The sequence below is a fragment of the Nicotiana sylvestris genome, chromosome 9 (assembly GCF_000393655.2).
Source record: "Nicotiana sylvestris chromosome 9, ASM39365v2, whole genome shotgun sequence".
NCBI lineage: Eukaryota > Viridiplantae > Streptophyta > Magnoliopsida > Solanales > Solanaceae > Nicotiana > Nicotiana sylvestris.
In genome coordinates this window covers 34,638,828-34,656,792 of record NC_091065.1, presented here as the reverse complement: position 1 = coordinate 34,656,792, position 17,965 = coordinate 34,638,828, and the positions used below count along the sequence as shown (strand labels likewise).

The 17,965-nt window shown below is 39.6% G+C and overlaps 1 protein-coding gene across 1 annotated transcript in view; it reads right to left on the bottom strand.

The window, feature by feature from the left end:
• LOC104212045 (probable polyribonucleotide nucleotidyltransferase 1, chloroplastic) overlaps positions 1 to 17,965 on the bottom strand; it is a 56,808-nt gene that overhangs the window by 9,665 nt on the left and 29,178 nt on the right. Inside the window, exons 12-21 of the mRNA XM_009761225.2 lie at positions 14,641 to 14,754; positions 14,083 to 14,175; positions 11,849 to 12,027; positions 11,477 to 11,660; positions 8,342 to 8,389; positions 8,144 to 8,216; positions 4,543 to 4,616; positions 4,351 to 4,458; positions 4,164 to 4,258; positions 3,854 to 3,917 (exon numbers count right to left, since the gene is read on the bottom strand). Of these exons, the coding sequence (XP_009759527.1) occupies positions 3,854 to 3,917; positions 4,164 to 4,258; positions 4,351 to 4,458; positions 4,543 to 4,616; positions 8,144 to 8,216; positions 8,342 to 8,389; positions 11,477 to 11,660; positions 11,849 to 12,027; positions 14,083 to 14,175; positions 14,641 to 14,754 (1,032 nt within the window). The remainder of the gene's footprint in view (positions 1 to 3,853; positions 3,918 to 4,163; positions 4,259 to 4,350; positions 4,459 to 4,542; positions 4,617 to 8,143; positions 8,217 to 8,341; positions 8,390 to 11,476; positions 11,661 to 11,848; positions 12,028 to 14,082; positions 14,176 to 14,640; positions 14,755 to 17,965) is intronic.

The following is a 17,965-nucleotide window of genomic DNA, read 5'->3' as shown; positions in this document are numbered from 1 at the left end:
GGCTCCTCCTACACTCCCTGCCACAGGAACACCACTCTTGACATATCATCGTCGTCCGCACCCAGCATCAGGCCCAGCTGATTCACGTCCTGCACCTGACCCTGCTCCTACTGCGGACTTGTCTCTTCCTAGTACACCGATTGCACTTCGGAAAGGTATACAGACCACCCTTAATCCTAATCCCCATTATGTCGGTTTAAGTTATCATCGTTTGTCATCACCCTGTTATGCTTTTCTATCTTCTTTGTCCTCTGTTTCCATCCCTAAGTCTACAGGTGAAGCATTGTCTCATCCAGGATGGCGACAGGCTATGATTGACAAGATGTCTGCTTTACATACGAGTCGGGGCAAAGCGACCGGACCAGATGAGATTCCAGTAGAGTTTTGGAGATATGCAGGTAGAGCAGGCTTGGAGTGGCTGACTGGGTTGTTTAATGTTATCTTCAGGACAAAATGGATGCCTGATGAGTGGCGGTGGAGTACAATGGTTCCGGTGTACAAGAACAAAGGGGATATCCAGAATTGTAACAACAATAGGGGTATTAAGTTACTAAGTCATACCATGAAAGTTTGGGAGAGGCCGGTGGAAGGGAGGATAAGAAGGGCAGTGTCTATATCGGAAAACTAGTTCGGGTTCATGCCGGGTCGTTCTACCACGGAAGCTATCCACCTTATCAAGTGGTTGGTGGAACTATACAGGGATAGGAAGAGGGATTTGCATATGGTGTTTATTGACCTGGAGAAGGCGTATGACAAGGTCCCTAGAGACGTCCTTTGGAGGTGCCTGGAGGTGAAAGGTGTGCATGTGGCTTACATTAGGATGATAAAGGATATGTATGATGGAGTTATGACTCGGGTTAGGACTGTAGGAGGTGACTCAGAGCCTTTCCCGGTTGTTATGGGGTTACACCAAGGATCGGCGCTCAGCCCATTCTTATTTGCTCTAGCGATGGACGCATTGACACACCATATCCAAGGAGAGGTGCCATGGTATATGTTGTTCGCTGATGATATAGTTCTGATTGATGAGACGCGAGACAGCGTTAATGGGAGACTGGAGGTATGGAGGCAAGCCTTGGAGTCTAAAGGTTTCAAGTTAAGCAGGACTAAGACGGAATATGTGGAATGTAAGTTCAGCGACGTGACGGGGAAAGCGGATGTGGAAGTCAGGCTTGACTCACAGGTCATTCTCAAGAGAGAGAGTTTTAAGAACTTAGGGTCAATTATCCAGGGAGATGGGGAGATCAACGGGGATGTTACGCACCGTATTGGGGTGGGGTGGATGAAATGGAGGCTAGCGTATGAAGTCTTATGTGACAAGAATGTGCCACCGAAACTCAAAGGTAAATTCTATAGAGTGATGGTTAGACCAGGCATGTTGTATGGAGCTGAGTGTTGGTCAATCAAGAATTCACATATCCAGAAGATGAAAGCAGCAGAAATGAGGATGTTGAGATGGATGTGTGGACACACTAGGCTGGATAAGATTAGGAATGAAGATATTCGGGAGAGGGTGGGCGTGGCTCCCGTGGACGACAAGATGCGGTAAGCGCGGCTTAGATGGTTCGGACACGTTCGGAGGAGAAGCCTAGATGCACCGGTTAGGAAGTGTGAGCGGTTGACTTTGGCGGGTATGAGAAGAGGCAGAGGGCGGCCAAAAAAATATTGGGGTGAGGTGATCAGGCAAGACATGGCACGGCTTCAGATTTCCGAGGACATGGCTCTTGATAGGAACATGTGGAGGTCGAGCATTAGGGTGGTGGGCTAGGGGGTAGTCGAGAGTTCTTCTCTCTTCGTACCGGGTAGACAGAAAGAGTTTTGTTTAGGTTTGTTAGCGGTCTATGCTGTGTTCACATGGTTGGTTGCATAGTTTTGTGTTATTGTCTTTTCCCTTATTCGTCGTTGTTATTTTCTTTCTGGCATCTTTTATTGTTACATGCCTTTTCTTTTGTTTCTTTTCTGATATTATTGTCTCTCTTGTTTAGCCGAAAGTCTCCTCGAAACAGCCTTTCTACCCTTTTCGGGGTAGGGGTAAGATCTGCGTACACTCTACTTTCCCCAGACCCCACTGGTGGGATTTTACTGGGTCTGGTGGGATTTTACTGGGTATGTGTTGTTGTTGTTGTTGTCGTTGGGTGTATGCAGACAAGGTTGGTCCGGATGGTAAGGTTGATCGTCTTAAGGCTCGTCTTGTTGCCAAGGGATATACTCAGATATTTGGGCTCGATTACAGTGATATCTTCTCTCCCGTGGCTAAGATAGCATCAGTCCGCCTTTTTCTATCCATGGCTGTTATTCGCCATTGGCCCCTCTATCAGCTAGACATTAAGAAGGCTTTTTTACACGGTGACCTTGAGGATGAAGTTTATATGGAGCAACCACCTGGGTTTGTTGCTCAGGGGGAGTTTCGTGGCCTTGTATGTCGCTTGCGCCGGTCACTTTATGGTCTAAAGCAATCTCCTCGAGCCTGGTTTGGTAAGTTCAGCACAGTTATCCAGGAATTTGACATGACTCAGAGTGAAGCTGATCACTATGTATTCTATCGGCATTTTGCTTTGAGTCTCTGTATTTATCTGGTGGTCTATGTTGACGACATTGTTATTACCGGCAATGACCAGGATGATATTACTAAATTGAAGCAACATCTCTTTCAACACTTTCAGACTAAGGATCTGGGCAAACTAAAGTATTTTCTGGGTATTGAGGTCGCTCAGTCTAGCTCAGGTATTGTGATCTCACAACGGAAGTATGCCTTAGATATTCTTGAGGAGACAGGAATGACAGGTTGTAGACCTGTTGACACTCCGATGGATCCGAATTCTAAACTTCTGCCAGGACAGGGGAGCCTCTTAGCGATCCTGCAAGATATAGGCAGTTGGTTGGTAAATTAAATTACCTTACAGTGACAAGACCTGACATTTCCTTTCATGTGAGTGTTGTGAGTCAGTTTATGGATTTTCCGTGTGATAGTCATTGGGATGCAGTTGTTCGCATTCTTCGGTATATAAAATCATATCCAAGCAAAGGTTTATTGTTTGAGGATCGAGGTCATGAGCAGATCGTTGGATACTCAGATGCTGATTGGGCAGGATCACCTTCTGATAGACGTTCTACTTCTGGATATTGTGTCTTAGTAGGAGGAAATTTGGTATCTTGGAAGAGCAAGAAACAGAATGTGGTTGCTCGGTCTAGTGCAGAAGCAGAATATCGAGCAATGGCTATGGCGACATGTGAGCTAATTTGGATCAAACAGTTGAAATTTGGTGAGATTAGTCAGATGGGACTTGTGTGTGATAATCAAGCTGCTCTTCATTTGCGTCAAATCCAGTGTTCCATGAGAGAACTAAACACATTGAGATTGACTGTCACTTTGTCAGAGAAAATATACTCTCGGGAGATATTGCTACAAAGTTTGTGAAGTCGAATGATCAGCTTGCAGATATTTTCACCAAGTCTCTCACTGGTCCTCGTATTAACTACATGTGTAACAAGCTCGGTACATATGATTTATATGCACCAGCTTGAGGGGGAGTGTTAGATTAGTTATGTAACCCTAATCCCATATGTATTAGGAGTAGGACACGTTATGTATACATATAAGGCTCATTGTATCATGTTTAACATATGAGAATAATATCAATCATATTTTCTCCCGTGCATTTTCATAGCATTAGTTAGAAGAGCACCCTGATGCTGAAATTTTTGGACAGGAGAAACAATCATCTTTACAAAAAAGCATGATAAATAACAGTGTCAAACGACTGAATCAGCATGACAATTACTTCTAGTAGATGAAACATAAGAAAGAATAGCATCTTATTGTTTACATGTTTGAGCAGACAAAATATTATACCTCTCGTCCAGGCGCAATCTCCACAAAAACTCCATAAGGTGCAATAGATTTAATCTCACAATTCCTGATTAGGCAAAAATGGGAAATACAAAAGCGCAATTAATCAAAACCAGAAACAATTCAACAGTTTAATAGATTTGATAAATCAGAAAATTAGGCATCAATGGCACAAGAAATATGCGAAGTACGAGAATGATGCCCAGGAGTTGCATATGTTGAGCAACTGTAATGCAGATCTCAAAGCTACAAAAAAGATCTCTGGATGTTTTAATGAAAAAGTTCACTTTAATAAGTAGGATTGAAAGGAGACCTATATATGTCACCAACAACCGGAACCATCGTTAGACTACTTATGATGGCTTTTGACTTTTCCAAGCTTGACAAGTCCTTTGCAGTTATTTTTACCTGTAATAACCTCATTAAGATTTTAAAAGTCATAATATTCAAATTGACATGCTAATCAAAAACTAGAAACTTAGTTTTTCTCCCTAACTGACCACGCCATCATCTTGTGTTTCAATAGCTTCAACACCAGTTTCTTCAATAATGCTCTTCACCTTCTTCCCCCCAGAGCCAATGATGAGGTTTATTTTTTCTGGTTTAACCTATGAAATCATTGACAAACATGATTGAAATCTGTTCATTTAATCACCACTACAGATGAAGCGAGCATCAGATAGACAACAGACCTTCATAACATGGATTAGCGGAGCATGCTTTGAGAGCTTTCTTGAAGGGGGTGGCAGGCATTTTGACATCTCAGCTGAAGAGCACAAATTAAAAGAGCCAAAACAAGTTCATCAGGAGAAGAATGCAATTCGAGAAGTTGTAAAGAAAGTTATCAACAGAAGAAAATTCTGAAAGAAAAAACTTTGAGATTCATTATTCTTATAAATGTCAAAATGCACAACATGCTAATACAACAGACAACAATATGCATGCTAAATGTTATACTTCCTCTGCCACAGTTGATAAAATCCACTTTTGAGGCATCTCTTGAAATTTACAGTGTAACAGCTTTCAAACTTTCATGAAATCTCACCTAACAATTCAAATTTTTATACCAAGGCTCATATTTTCCAGATGAAGCAACTATTCAACTACTCCAATATTTTCTGTGCTATTACCATTATTATATATTATATACGTAGAATGTCGTTAACAAATGTACTGAACTAAAGCGCCCACATAGAAGGGGATGAAGGGAGTAATGCAGAATATGCAGAAACTTCAAGAGAGAAAGAAACGAAAGGAGAAACTATATATTGAAAAGAATTTTAGCTGTTGCAATTCCCTTTCACGGGGAGAATGTTGTTTCATAACGGAAGTGTAATCTACAAGCACTATCCTAACACGTCAGGAAAAGCCTAGAAGCTGAAATAAGTATCTACTGAGACTAGGATTTTTCAAAACGAAAAGCGCAAGCGACAAGGTTCTTGGAGCTTGAAGCGAAAAGCGAGAAGTGAAGCCCACGCTTCTTTGAAGTTGTTGAGTCTCCCACATCGGCTAAGTGATGGGGGACTTGGTCTCCTTATATGGCTTGGGCAATCCTCACCTCATGAGCTAGCTTTTGGGGTTGAGTTAGGCCCAATGTCCATATCTTATCATGGTATCAGAGTCGGACCCATCCCAATTCTTTGTTTCACCGATGTTGGGCCCCCATATTATATTGTCCACGTTCCAGTTGGCACGCCTGGACGTGCCGGGGGGTGTTGAGTCTCACACATCGGCTAAGGGATGGGGGACCTGGTCTCCTTATATGGCTTGGGCAATCCTCACCTCATGAGCTAGCTTTTGGGGTTGAGTTAGACCCAATGTCCATATCTTATCAGAAGTGAAACGCATAATTACAGAAAATTAAAAATACAAAATATATATAAAGTTAGTACTAATAATCAATTTAAAATGCAAAACATATACAAAACGCTAGGCTCTGGAAACCAAACCTGGAGCCTAAGGGTTTCAAGTTGAGCAGGACTAAGACATAATACCAGGAGTGCAAGTTCAGTGGACATAACTCATGAAGCGGACATGGAAGTAAGGCTTGGGACACCAGTCATCCCCAAGAGAGGAAGTTTCAAGTATCTTGGGTCAATAATCCAAGGTAATGAAGAGATTGACGATGATGTCATCTATCGTATTGGGGCGGGGTGAATGAAATGGAGGCTTGCATCCGGTATCTTGTGTGATAAGAATGTGCCACCACGACTTAAAGATAAGTTCTATAGAGTGGCTATTAGGCCGATTATGTTGTATGGGACGAAGTGTTGGCCAGTCAAGACCTCACATGTCTAGAAGTTGAAGGTAGCAGAAATGAGGATGCTGAGATGGATGTGTAGGCCTACTAGAAGAGACAAGATTAGGAATGAAGACATTCAGGACAAGGTAGGAGGTAGCCTTCGTGGTAGACAAGACGCGCGAACCGAGGCTGAGATGGTTCGGGCATGTTAACAGGAGAGGCTCAGTTGTCCCAGTGAGCTGGTGTGAAAGGTTGGCCATGGTGGGTCTGGCGAGAGGTAGAGGAAGACCAAAAAAGTATTGGGAAGAGATGATAAGGCAAGACATGGCACATCTGCGCTTACTGAGGACATGGCCCTTGATAGGAATGTATGGAAGTTGAGAACTAGGGTAAAACACTAGTAGGTAGTCAGGCGTTTATCCTTATCCTACCTGTAGCATCAATAGTATTCTCCTACTTACTTATACTTAGATCCTTATTATTACAAGGTTGTTTCTTTTGCTTCAGTGTTCTTAGGATCTTGCTGCTTTTTGTAGTGCTTCATGTTACTGCTTCCTTTTCATGGTTTCTCCACTTCTGTATTTCTTTTCAATAATGTTGTGACTATGCTTTTTCCGAGTGGAGTGTTTATCGGAAACAATCTTTCTACCTTCACAAGGTAGGGATAAGGCTGCAAACAGACTACCCTCCCCAAACCCCACTTGTGGGATCACATTGGGTTTATTGTTGTTTTTGTTGTTGTTGTTGTTGTACTAATAATCAAATTGTAACAAAAATAAATAATTTCAACATCTTTTTACTATAATGTCGATATTAATCCAACCTTAAAGTTGAGATCAAAGAACCAACCGCTTTTCGTTTGGATCACTTATGCGAGTCACTATCTGAAGTGCACACTTCACCGAAGCGCATAGCTTCAACTGTGATGCAATAACCCCTCGCTTCGCATCGCTGCACTGAAGCGCATGGCTTCAACTGTGAAGCGATAACGCCTGCTTTGCATCGCTTCATCCTTTGGCTTTTAATAACAGTGACTTAAACTAATCAGATTACTAGTGTCAAACAACAGAGAGTTGCCTGATTCTGCTGCACAACATCATCTTTCAGATTAGGGATAGAAGTAGCCTGAACAGGAGTATAGTAGCTAGAGGAAGCTTTAGGACTTTGTATATGTAATATATCACTAATATGTGAAGGGGGCTGATTATGGTGTTCTAGGGGACTGGTTAAAGTGGAAATGCGGGTGCCCCTCCTGCAATGTAATGAAGTCTTTTCTCTTCAATTGAATGTAAAAGACAACATGTATATTCTTTTTAAATAAGTTACTATTTATTTTTTTTGGAGTAATTAGAAGGTAACATATAAATCTAATAAAAGAGCAAAGTTGCCTTTGAAGGATATTTTTCATTTTTTAGTTCATTGAGTTTAAACTGTTTTTTACATCCAAGAATTTCAACAGCCTAAGGGTTTTATTATTTATGAAAAATAGGAAGTTATAGGGACCTTGATTATTGCCTTAGCTTCTTAGTGAACACATTAAGGAGCAGTATTGGGAAACTTCAGTGCTTCTGGGAAGGAATTTAAGGAATGTAGCCATGCTTTTACATCCAAAAATTTCAACAGCACAAGGATCTTATTATTTATGATAAATAGGCAGTTTTAGGGTGACCGTGATTATTACCTTAGCTTCTTAACAAGCCCATCAGGAGCAGTATTAGGGGACTACCGCGCTTCTGAGAAGGAATTTCGGGAACGTAGCCATAACTTACTTAATGGCACTAGACATGACAAATTTAGGATATTTTTAGGATTTTCCTTAGTGGGTTCAATAATAGCTAGCTATGAGCTATCTGTTGCAGAGTAGACTGGCTTATTCCTAACAATTGATGCTTGATGATTTGGCTAACACACTGACTTCATTTCCCCGTTTAGTAGCCCTTCATATGTACCTCAAATAGTGTGCTGCACCACAATCACATGACGTGTAACAAACTGGTTGCTTGTCGAAACTATTTTTTAAGAGTGTGATACTACATGCAGTTTATCATTACCAAGAATGTGCTTTCGTCCATCTTTTGCTTGTAAGAGAGCTTGTTTCATGATTGGCAACGTAATTCCTCCTACCTGGCACGAAATAAGCAAAAAGAGTCGAGCAAGTTTCGAACAAACAAAAGAAACCAAAACCATTTCTGCTGTTTGAACTAATTTAACTACTTGCTGCTGATAAACATCCAATATGTTGTGTATACCTTTATGTCCATCTGAAACGCGGTAATACCAACATCACTTCCAGCAACCTGTGCAATCAAAATCACACACTTTTAAGAGGCTTGCCTTCCAAATATCCATCAAAAGCCACCATACACTACATATTGAATAATGAACTAGAAATCTTTGTATGTACATACACTCTTTATAAGCAAAGTAGTATTGGAATACAGAGTGGTTACAAAGGATTCATATAGTTGATCACAACTGTGTTTGGTATCAAACTACAAACATCTTAAATGTTTTGCACTTTTCATTGGCGTGTTTTTCTGGCAACTCGATCATCCAAAGTGTCTAAATTACAATCAGTACTAGCCCCTAGCACTCACTATCTGTGCAGATAGTATTTGAGATATTGAATTTCACCAGTATTCACCCGGGCATGAGGAAAATATAATTTTAGAGATACTCCTGTCGATACATAAGATCTCCCTACGCAGCTCCTTCATCAGGTAAAGGAACGTTCAGTTCTTACCAGCAACTGAGCTTTGGACTATCTTAAGAGATTGGAAACCAAATGATGCAACCAATAAACAACTCAAGGAAATGCAGGTTAAAGAAAGAAATAACTCCTTGCTCAATTTAAGTGTCCTACATAGGATCTTTTTGTTATCAACTGTATTCAAAACAAGAAAATCAAAGAAGCAATAAAATGTTAGTGCAACAAGCAGAAACAGAAAATAACTCTGAGCCCACAAGTTGCTTGTGTATCGCTAAGGACATTAATCTCCTCACAGTTGCCCGCGGTTTCAGATTAATTCCTCTCAGGATAGAACAGAATAACTATTCTGTGATAGTGGCACTATAAATCACAGAATTTTGGCGAACTCAAATGGCGGAGTAAATCACACTTGATGCTTACTTTTTCTTTGAAAAATAATGCAGAAATGCAGAAGTGAGTTAGAGTTTGCAGATTTCGGTGTCTGTAATATGCTAATCCTCTGTATTTATAGCCAACGAAGTTAAGATCCAACAAGTGCAAAGGTGCCTGTTCATTTGAGAAGGTGTCTATTCGGCTGAAATTATTTAAATTTCTCTTAAATAGACTGTTTGGTCGCGAATTTGACCGTTGGAAAAAATAATGCCACGAATTTTCAAGTAAAATTTTTGCACAAAAATATCAGAAAAGGAAAATAAATTTGGTCCACAAACTTTATCACTCAATCATATCAATTGACCAAATCCAATTCCAAATCCAAATCCAAATCTGAATCCGATGCCGAGCAATGTCGGTGGCGTGAGGCATGCTCTCTTCTCAACTCTTTAAGAGCTAGAAGAAGTGCTTCTACATATAAGCACATGAATATTCCTCGTCCTTACCAATGAGGGACAAAGTTCCTTCGTAAAAGGAACCAATTCAAAATTCCATTTCCCTCCATTTTCCATCTCACCTTTTTATTTAATTAAATAAAACCCAACACTTTTCTCTTTTTTGGTTTATACCACTTGCTCAATTGGAATATAGGTTTTGCTGATAGGAAAGTCAATGGAATTTGGATACATTGAGGAGGAGAGTTTTGTATTGTGCGCCAAGAAGAGACTAATGGACATGAAAAGAAGCTAGAATAGATGGGCAACAAATGTTTTCAAATTGTGGTATTTTGGGGTATATAAAAATAGGGACAGGGTCGAGATCATTCTGGAATTAGGACTTACATATAAAGTAGTGGAGAAAACAGAAATTCACGACAGGATTATCTTGTTATAGCTTGTTAAGACAACAATTTCCTCAACCAATGCCGGACTCTAACAAAACTAACATGGGGAAGGATACAATCAATATCAGTAGTACTTTCCTCCGCAAATAGGATTAATTGTGAAAGCTAAATCCAAATTCTGGTAAGATATGAATACCTTGATCCAGGAGATTCCAAATGACCAACAAAACTTTATTGAGATAGATTTGAATCGACATATGGGTAGATATAGTGCTGTTCCGATTTAACATATGAGGATATAGTGATGGTAAAAGAAATACAGAGTGAAAGGTTATCTTAGAGATTCCCTTAATTTTTTATTTATCTTTAGCTAACACATACCTAATTGCAGCCAAATAGACTTCATTCTTACCGGAAGAAGTATAGGACCATATGGAAAGACCAGCCGGTTATGCTAGGAGAAGCTCTGATCACGCAACATGGACGGGTGAAACTGAATGTGAAACGAAAGAGCGGAACAAGAAAGGAGAACAGTTGCATGCAACCAAGAATTTGGTGGTGAGCACCAGACAACACAAACCAAATAGCATTTAAGGACAAGCTTTTGAAGAAGGACTACTGTGACTTGGAAGCAGATGTAGGCAATGAAATGGCAACTTGCATTACGAAAGCAGGAAGTTTTAGGTGTGTCCAAAGACCTAGGACCTCAACCACGAGACTTAGGTGGTGGAATGAGAAGGTGCAAATAGCTACAAAAGCAAAAAGGAGTGTTTTATGAAGTTAACAAAAGTCGAAAACTAAGATGTCTTTGAAGAACGTAAAAGAGTTAAGAGGGGCGCTACCAAGACTATTAGTAAACCCCGGTTGCTAGACTGTTCCTAGATTGGTTGAAGCAATGAGTTGTAGTCACTTTATACGGTCTCCGACAATCGTTACCTCATGAGTTAGGTTTGGGGTTGAGTTAAGTCCAAGATATTTTTATAACATGAGCCAGACACATAGCAATTAGTGTGTTACCCGATGTTTGGCACCCATGCTATACTACTGGTGCTCCATATGTATAGCCCTAGGCGTGCAGAGAGGTGTTAGAATCCCACATTAGTCAAGTCTATTGACTGCATAAGATAAAAAGTTTTCCTCAGTTTGCTTTACGTGGTTACTTTTTCAATGTTTATCTTTTCACAGATTTCCAAACATCCTCTAACTAACCAAACAGCCTTTACAGTAAAGGCAGCATTGCAGGCACATGAAACCCGCTCCAATACTTCATCTGATTTGCTCACTGTACTAGTTTAGCTATAATCATTGAACTGCAAAAATTCTAAAATAATTTTATTTAATCACACTATCATAAATTACAAGGACCTTCAAACATGGATGAATTGGCATAAATATGTAAGAACTTTTTTCAAAAAACATGTGATAGGAAGATGATAGAAACAATTTAAAAAGTAGTACCTTGAAATCCATATCTCCTGATGCATCTTCAGAACCCAATATGTCAGAAAGGATGAGTGGAGTTCCATCTCCACCAAATTCCTTTGTGTCCAGAACCATACCCATTGCAATGCCAGCGATAGCACACTTAACAGGAACACCAGCATCTTGCAATGCTAAGCACCCACCACATACAGATGCCATACTGCCACATAAAGAAGATAGATGTCACAGAAAGAAAAATGGCAACGAACTCTGGAAAGACTAAAAAGGGACTATCCCCTACTTTTTTCAGGTTACTGAAATAAAACCCTTTCAACATAGTTAAGGTAGAAAAAAAGAGCAGCTACACATACATACATGACACATTCTAACATGTTTTAAGCGCTCTACCTCGATGAGCCATTGCTTTCAGTGATGGTACTCTCAACACGAACAGTGTAAGGGAAGTCATCTTCAGGAGGCAGTATTGGTCCAAGAGCTCTCTCTGCAAGCATTCCATGACCAATTTCTCTTCTTGATGGTGCCCCTACACGCCCAGCTTCACCAACGCATGAGGGTGGAAACGAATACTGCATAAGCAAGCCAGCAGGTAAAGAAAATATCAAGTATTTCCTTGAGATACCAAGTGGAAAATCAAGAATTCACAAATAAATCTGTAACACAAAGCCAACAGAGGTTTGGAGATAAACATTACAACTTCATTCATGGGAAATCAGAAAACGAACAAACATTATCAGCTTAATGATCTCCAGTGATTTCTAGAGATTAGAAGAAACCAAAAGAAGGAAAAGAAAAAGAAAAAAAAAGACATCTAGAATAAACACATCAATGGTTATTTAGGCCTCATTTGTTTGCACTTAATGGAGGTCTGAATCTTAATTATTCAGATCTCAAACATTAGGTGTGTTTGTTTTTAAAGTCTGTATCTTGATCATCCAGATCTTAATCAATGATTAAGATCTATAACAAAGACTTAATTTCTTTAAGATGCTATCATCCACATTCATTACTAATTGCCGCCACCGCCTACCATTATCAACTACCACTACCACTACCACCATACTCAACCACCGCCACCACCACCACCCTCAACCATAGCCGCCAATACCACCACCCCACCACCATCATCCTAAACCACAACCACACAGTCACCCACCTCAACTACCACAAACCCCATTACCATCAACAACCATAGCCGGCACCGCCCACCATGGTTGGGTGTAGGCAACATTTTTCATAAAGCAGGAGAAACCAAAAAAAAATGACAAAATATGACGATTGATTCTTGGTCATGGAAGTTAATTTGGAGAGACAGGCTGCCTGCTAAAGTCATATGCTTTAGTTGGACAGCTCTATATGATGCATATTTGACCCAGGATAATCTCAGAAAAAAGGAGCATTCAATTGGCTAAATGTGCAATCCAACTCTTACATTGTACAGTAGCTTCAGTGTTATGGAATATGTTCCTATCTATTTTTGGTGTTAGTTGGGCCATGCCACACAATATCAAGGAAGCATATATGAGCTGGAGCTCATACAACATAATAAAGCCATCAAGAATATCTGGCTAATGGTGCCTAGAAGTATCTTTTGGTGCATCTGGATAAAAAGAAAACAGAGATGTTTTGATGGAATCTCAACTTCGAGTCATACCCGGCAGGAAAGATGTTTAATGTAATCTTTTTTGCTGGCTCAAGCCAACCGCTGTATCTACCATTGACCATTTATTTTTTGGAATTTGTCAGTTCCTTTGTAATAGCCTAGTTTTTTGTCTCTACAACCGACACAATCAGTTTTCTATAATCTTAACTCTGTATTCATATCCTTGTTACTTTTGCTACTTGATGCCAGTAATGGAACTACTACTTCATAAGACTAAAAATAAAGCATTTTGTTGAAAAAGCTTGTCTAAAAGAATCTGAGCATTGATTCAAAATTTTTAAGGTAATGAGTGGAGTTGTTATGGACCATTACAAGTTTCTAAGGAAACCCTCATAGATCTGACACAAGACACATATATTCTCTAACACCTTTTGGACATGCATAACCCAATTTTAGGGGTATATCTGGAATGAAGATTCTTTTTTTTCTTCTTTGCTTGTTTTTGGGCCTTCTTTTTACTGCTTAAGTTTTTGTTTGATAAACTGAAGTGCCATAACATGCCAAAGAGTTGACACACTGAGAAAGTAGGCTCAACAGGCTAAAGAGTGGGCATGGAGTAGAGAGAAGTTGGTCCAACAGGCTAAAGAGCTAGTTTGAAGCAGAATCAGTAGCTCAATGGTTTGAAATAATAGAGAGAGGCCCAAATCGGCTCGATGGACCAATTGAGAGAGACAAACCTATATCTATAAGATAGGTAGAGAAAAAACTGTTCTGAGAACCAGTTGCCAAAGTTTTGCTCTGAAAATTTGGGCATCTAAATCCAAAAACTTAAGTAGTCTAGCTCCACTATAAACTCCTTTGAACACCCTTGCAGAATGGATGTGGGAAAGGTGTATTCTCTAACCATGGGAAATGCTCTTGTGATAGAATCCGTAGAAAATGAGGTTTTCAAAGCGGGTAAGTTATGGCAGCATAGGAAACTGTCTAATGACTTGGACATACTTATCACAGGTACTCATACCTGAAGATAAAATCTCTTGTATTCATCATCATCCACAAGGTTGTCTATCTTCTGTGCCATTTGCTTATCACCAAGTGTTACCACCGCCAATGACTGCAAAACCAAAAATTCAAGAAGCAATCAAGTACACAACAGAACTGCTATTGAATAGAATATATTTCTATCAAGTGTAAGCTACAAATTAACAAATCAGAATTCAAACCAGCTTGATACTACATCTTCACACTTTCAGAAACAAGATCCACAAGGGAAAGGAAAAAATGGTTCCCCCTCTGCAAAATCTGGGATCTCAACTCTTTATATTTCTGATTTTAGTTTGATTTCCTCAACCATACTATTTAGCTTAAATTAAGTAGAAGTAAAGGAAAAGTAAATACGACAAAAAACAAATTACAAACTTTAAAGCTTAAAAGAACATCAGTCATAAAAAATCAGGTCAATGAACTTTCTTTCATCATATGAGCAAATTCTGAAGAAACTTTCAGAGGAAAGACAAACCTGATGCTTGCAAATAGGCTAATTCAGTTGTGCATTTTACAGAATATAGAGGGAACAAACCTGTGTTTCACCTCGAGTGAAGAGAGCACTCCCATGTGCCCTGGGAAGCAGTCCACAGCGTGCGTCAATCACCCGTATCTCCTGAGGGGTCCTGCCATCACTTCTCTTACCTCTCTGAATACAGGGGAAAAAATGAAAAGCATAACTATAAACTAACTTAACACCAAGTTGAAATTCAGATGGAAAAAACTAATACTCAGGTGCAAAGACCAGGTCCTATAAATCCTAGACACATTTCTAACTCCTGAAATTTTTTTGACAGCTTTGCTCCGTCCCTCTGGTTAGAAACAATGACAAAGCATAACATCAACTAATTCAAAGGAATATGAAAAATGCGTTTGATGAAAAACACTCAACTCTGAGCATGGTATCGGAGTTCATAGACAGGTGTTTGCTCCAGATTTTTCTTTCCTGTTTTTCCTTCTTACAGGAGGGGAGGGGGGGGGTGAATGCGGATAGTAATCCCATCCTAGGCCTGTCAATGGGGCAGATGACAACACTAACCGCCACTCCGAGCAACCTCATAATTAACTGAACATCATGGAACCAACACAATGCTCATATTCAATACTTAAAAGCTATGTTGCTCGGACTCTCTGGAAATGTTGCCGGGTGCGTGTCGGATCCTCCAAAATAGTGTATTTTTGGAGGATCCGACATGGGTGGGCATCAATTTGGAGAGTCCGCGCAACGTAGCTTAAAAGTTTTATTGTTTAGCAATACAATATGTAATACTTCTATCATGTATCTGGTGGAAAATTTGGAAAGAAATGAACTCTAGATGATTTGATGAAAATAGCAGTTCAAATCAGAAAATCAAGATGATTTGTCTTCTTTTATTTTATTTTTGGTGTAAAGAAGAGATCTGGAAGAAGCAGAATCCTTATTGACACTATTGATCATTTTTGCTTTACTTTACAATATGTAAATATTCCCAGCACAGTCTTTGCAGTGGAGATTAATAATACTACTGTTATCTTTCCCAAAAAAGATACTTCTATCATGTAATCTTACATTGCTCTATAGCATCTCAACTTTGGAAACTGTTTCTGAACTTTTTTGGAGTAAGATGGACTACAAGATGAAATGCTTTCCTACCGTAAGGTCAGGCTTAAGCTTATTCCCGTCAGTTCCTGAACCACTTTGAAATAAGCTTTCTTTCTTTCTGTTATTTGGCCCGCCCTGGAATTATAACGATGACTAAAGCCTCTATCAGGCGCGAAAAGTCAATGATAAAGAATTCGCTCTCTGGTAAGGAAGGAAAGCACATCAAAGCTTGCCACGGCGTCAAGGCAGTTCGACAGTGGCAGAAAGTCCTGTCCCTCTCGGTTGCTGGACAAGGATGGGGCTGAGCAAAGAAGTCAAGAAAATATGGAACGCTGCTCCAGCTTCTATCTAGTGGATTTGCAAAGGGAATGTAACCAAAAATGTTCGAGTGCATGGCTGAATCTACACCTGGATATAAATAAAACTGTATACTCTTGCTCACCTGTTGCTGTAGGTTGGAAATTATATGACGTAAACAGTACAAACTCCTAGATTTTATCAATTCCTTACAAGTATAACTCATGATTGAACTTCTCTAGTAAGTTAAGATTCTCAGAACCATCTCAGTGCTGTTTTTGCATCAGTAAAATCATACTTATCAAAAATGTATTGGAAGCCAAAGCAATAGATTTTCAGAGTGTCCACTAACTCGACATGTTACCATTAACCTGCATGTACTATCTCATTATGCAGGTAAAAAGGAGGTCTACATATACGTGGAGAAAAGGATGAAAATGTCAAATTTAACGGTGATTTACATGCAACGAACGAGGGGAATTTACAAATCATCTGCTTTTACCACGAATGGTCAAACAACTATGAACCTCTTCAACTAGCATCATCTAAATTGGGTTATCTTTTAACAGTACGCTAGCAAAAGAGGGATGTAACTAAAAGAAATAAAAGACATTAAGTTAATCCTCATACTTTGATGCGGATGATATGCAAAATAATTTGGATACCTTTTGATGACATCAAGAATCACACATGGAGAGACAGAGTGTGAGATATATATATATATATATACACACACACACACACAAAAAAAAAAAAAAAACAGCAACAACTACCTCTAAGTCCCAAACAAGTTGAGGTCGGCGATATGAATCCCCATTCCTTTCGTTTAGCTCAACTTATATCACCATCATTACCAAAATAAAATAAACGTGCAAGTAACACACACACATATAGAGAGAGAGAGGGGGGGTGGGGGTGGGGGGGAGAATAAGTAAGACTAAGTGTGCGTATGAGCTGTGAATTGTCATTCGCTTGTACACCACAATACAAGAGAACAGGTGATCAACTGAAGTTCATTAGCACCAGATTGTCAGATTAGCTCCCAAGTTCCACTGTTGAAACCACTACCACAACCACTAGGGGAAGTGAAATTGGAGAAAGAATTCAGGGGAAAACTATTGGCGTTTGGATAAGCGTAAGCCTAATTTGAAAACTTATTCAAGAAGAAATAGTGCAGAAGAAGCCATCATGCAATCTACAAAAGTTGAACCTTCTTCTACTAGTGAGTTATGTACATTCCCTTATGAGTTAGATTTGCCTATTGCTTACAAGGAAGGAGTCAGATCTTGCACCACCAAACACCTTTTATCTAATTTTGTCTCCTCTAACTCTTTGTCTCCCCCCTATAGAGCTTTTGCCTTTGTCTATTTCTTTTGTGTCTATTCATCCCTGAATTGGAGGGAAGCTTTTGCAGATCCTAAATGGAAGCAAGCTACGATTGAAGAAATGAAAGCCTTGTCAAAAAATGAAACTCAAGAACTTGTCACTTCATAACCGGACAAAAAGTTAGTAGGCTACAAATGGGTCTTCACTATGAAGCATAAAGTTGATGGCTCGACTGAAAGATTCAAAACAAGATTGGTGGCTACGGGGTTTGCTCAAATTTATGGAGTGGATTATCATGAAGCATTTGCCCTGTCGCTAAAATGAACACTATTAGAATTCTTTTTGCTTGTACAACTAATCTTGATTGGGACTTACAACAATTTGACGTGAAGAATACATTTCTTCATGGAGACTTAGAAGAAGAGGTGTATATGGAAATTCCTCTTGGATTTTATACTGAACTAAGCCAAGGAAAAGTGTGCAGATTGAAGAAAGACAGTACGGATGGAAGCAATCCCCTAGAGCTTGGTTTGACAGATTGCAAAGCAATGATCTCCTTTGGCTACCAACAAAGCAATGTTGATCATACCCTCTTCATAAGACATCAAAAGGGTAAACTACTCTTCTCATAGTTTATGTTGATGACATAGTAATG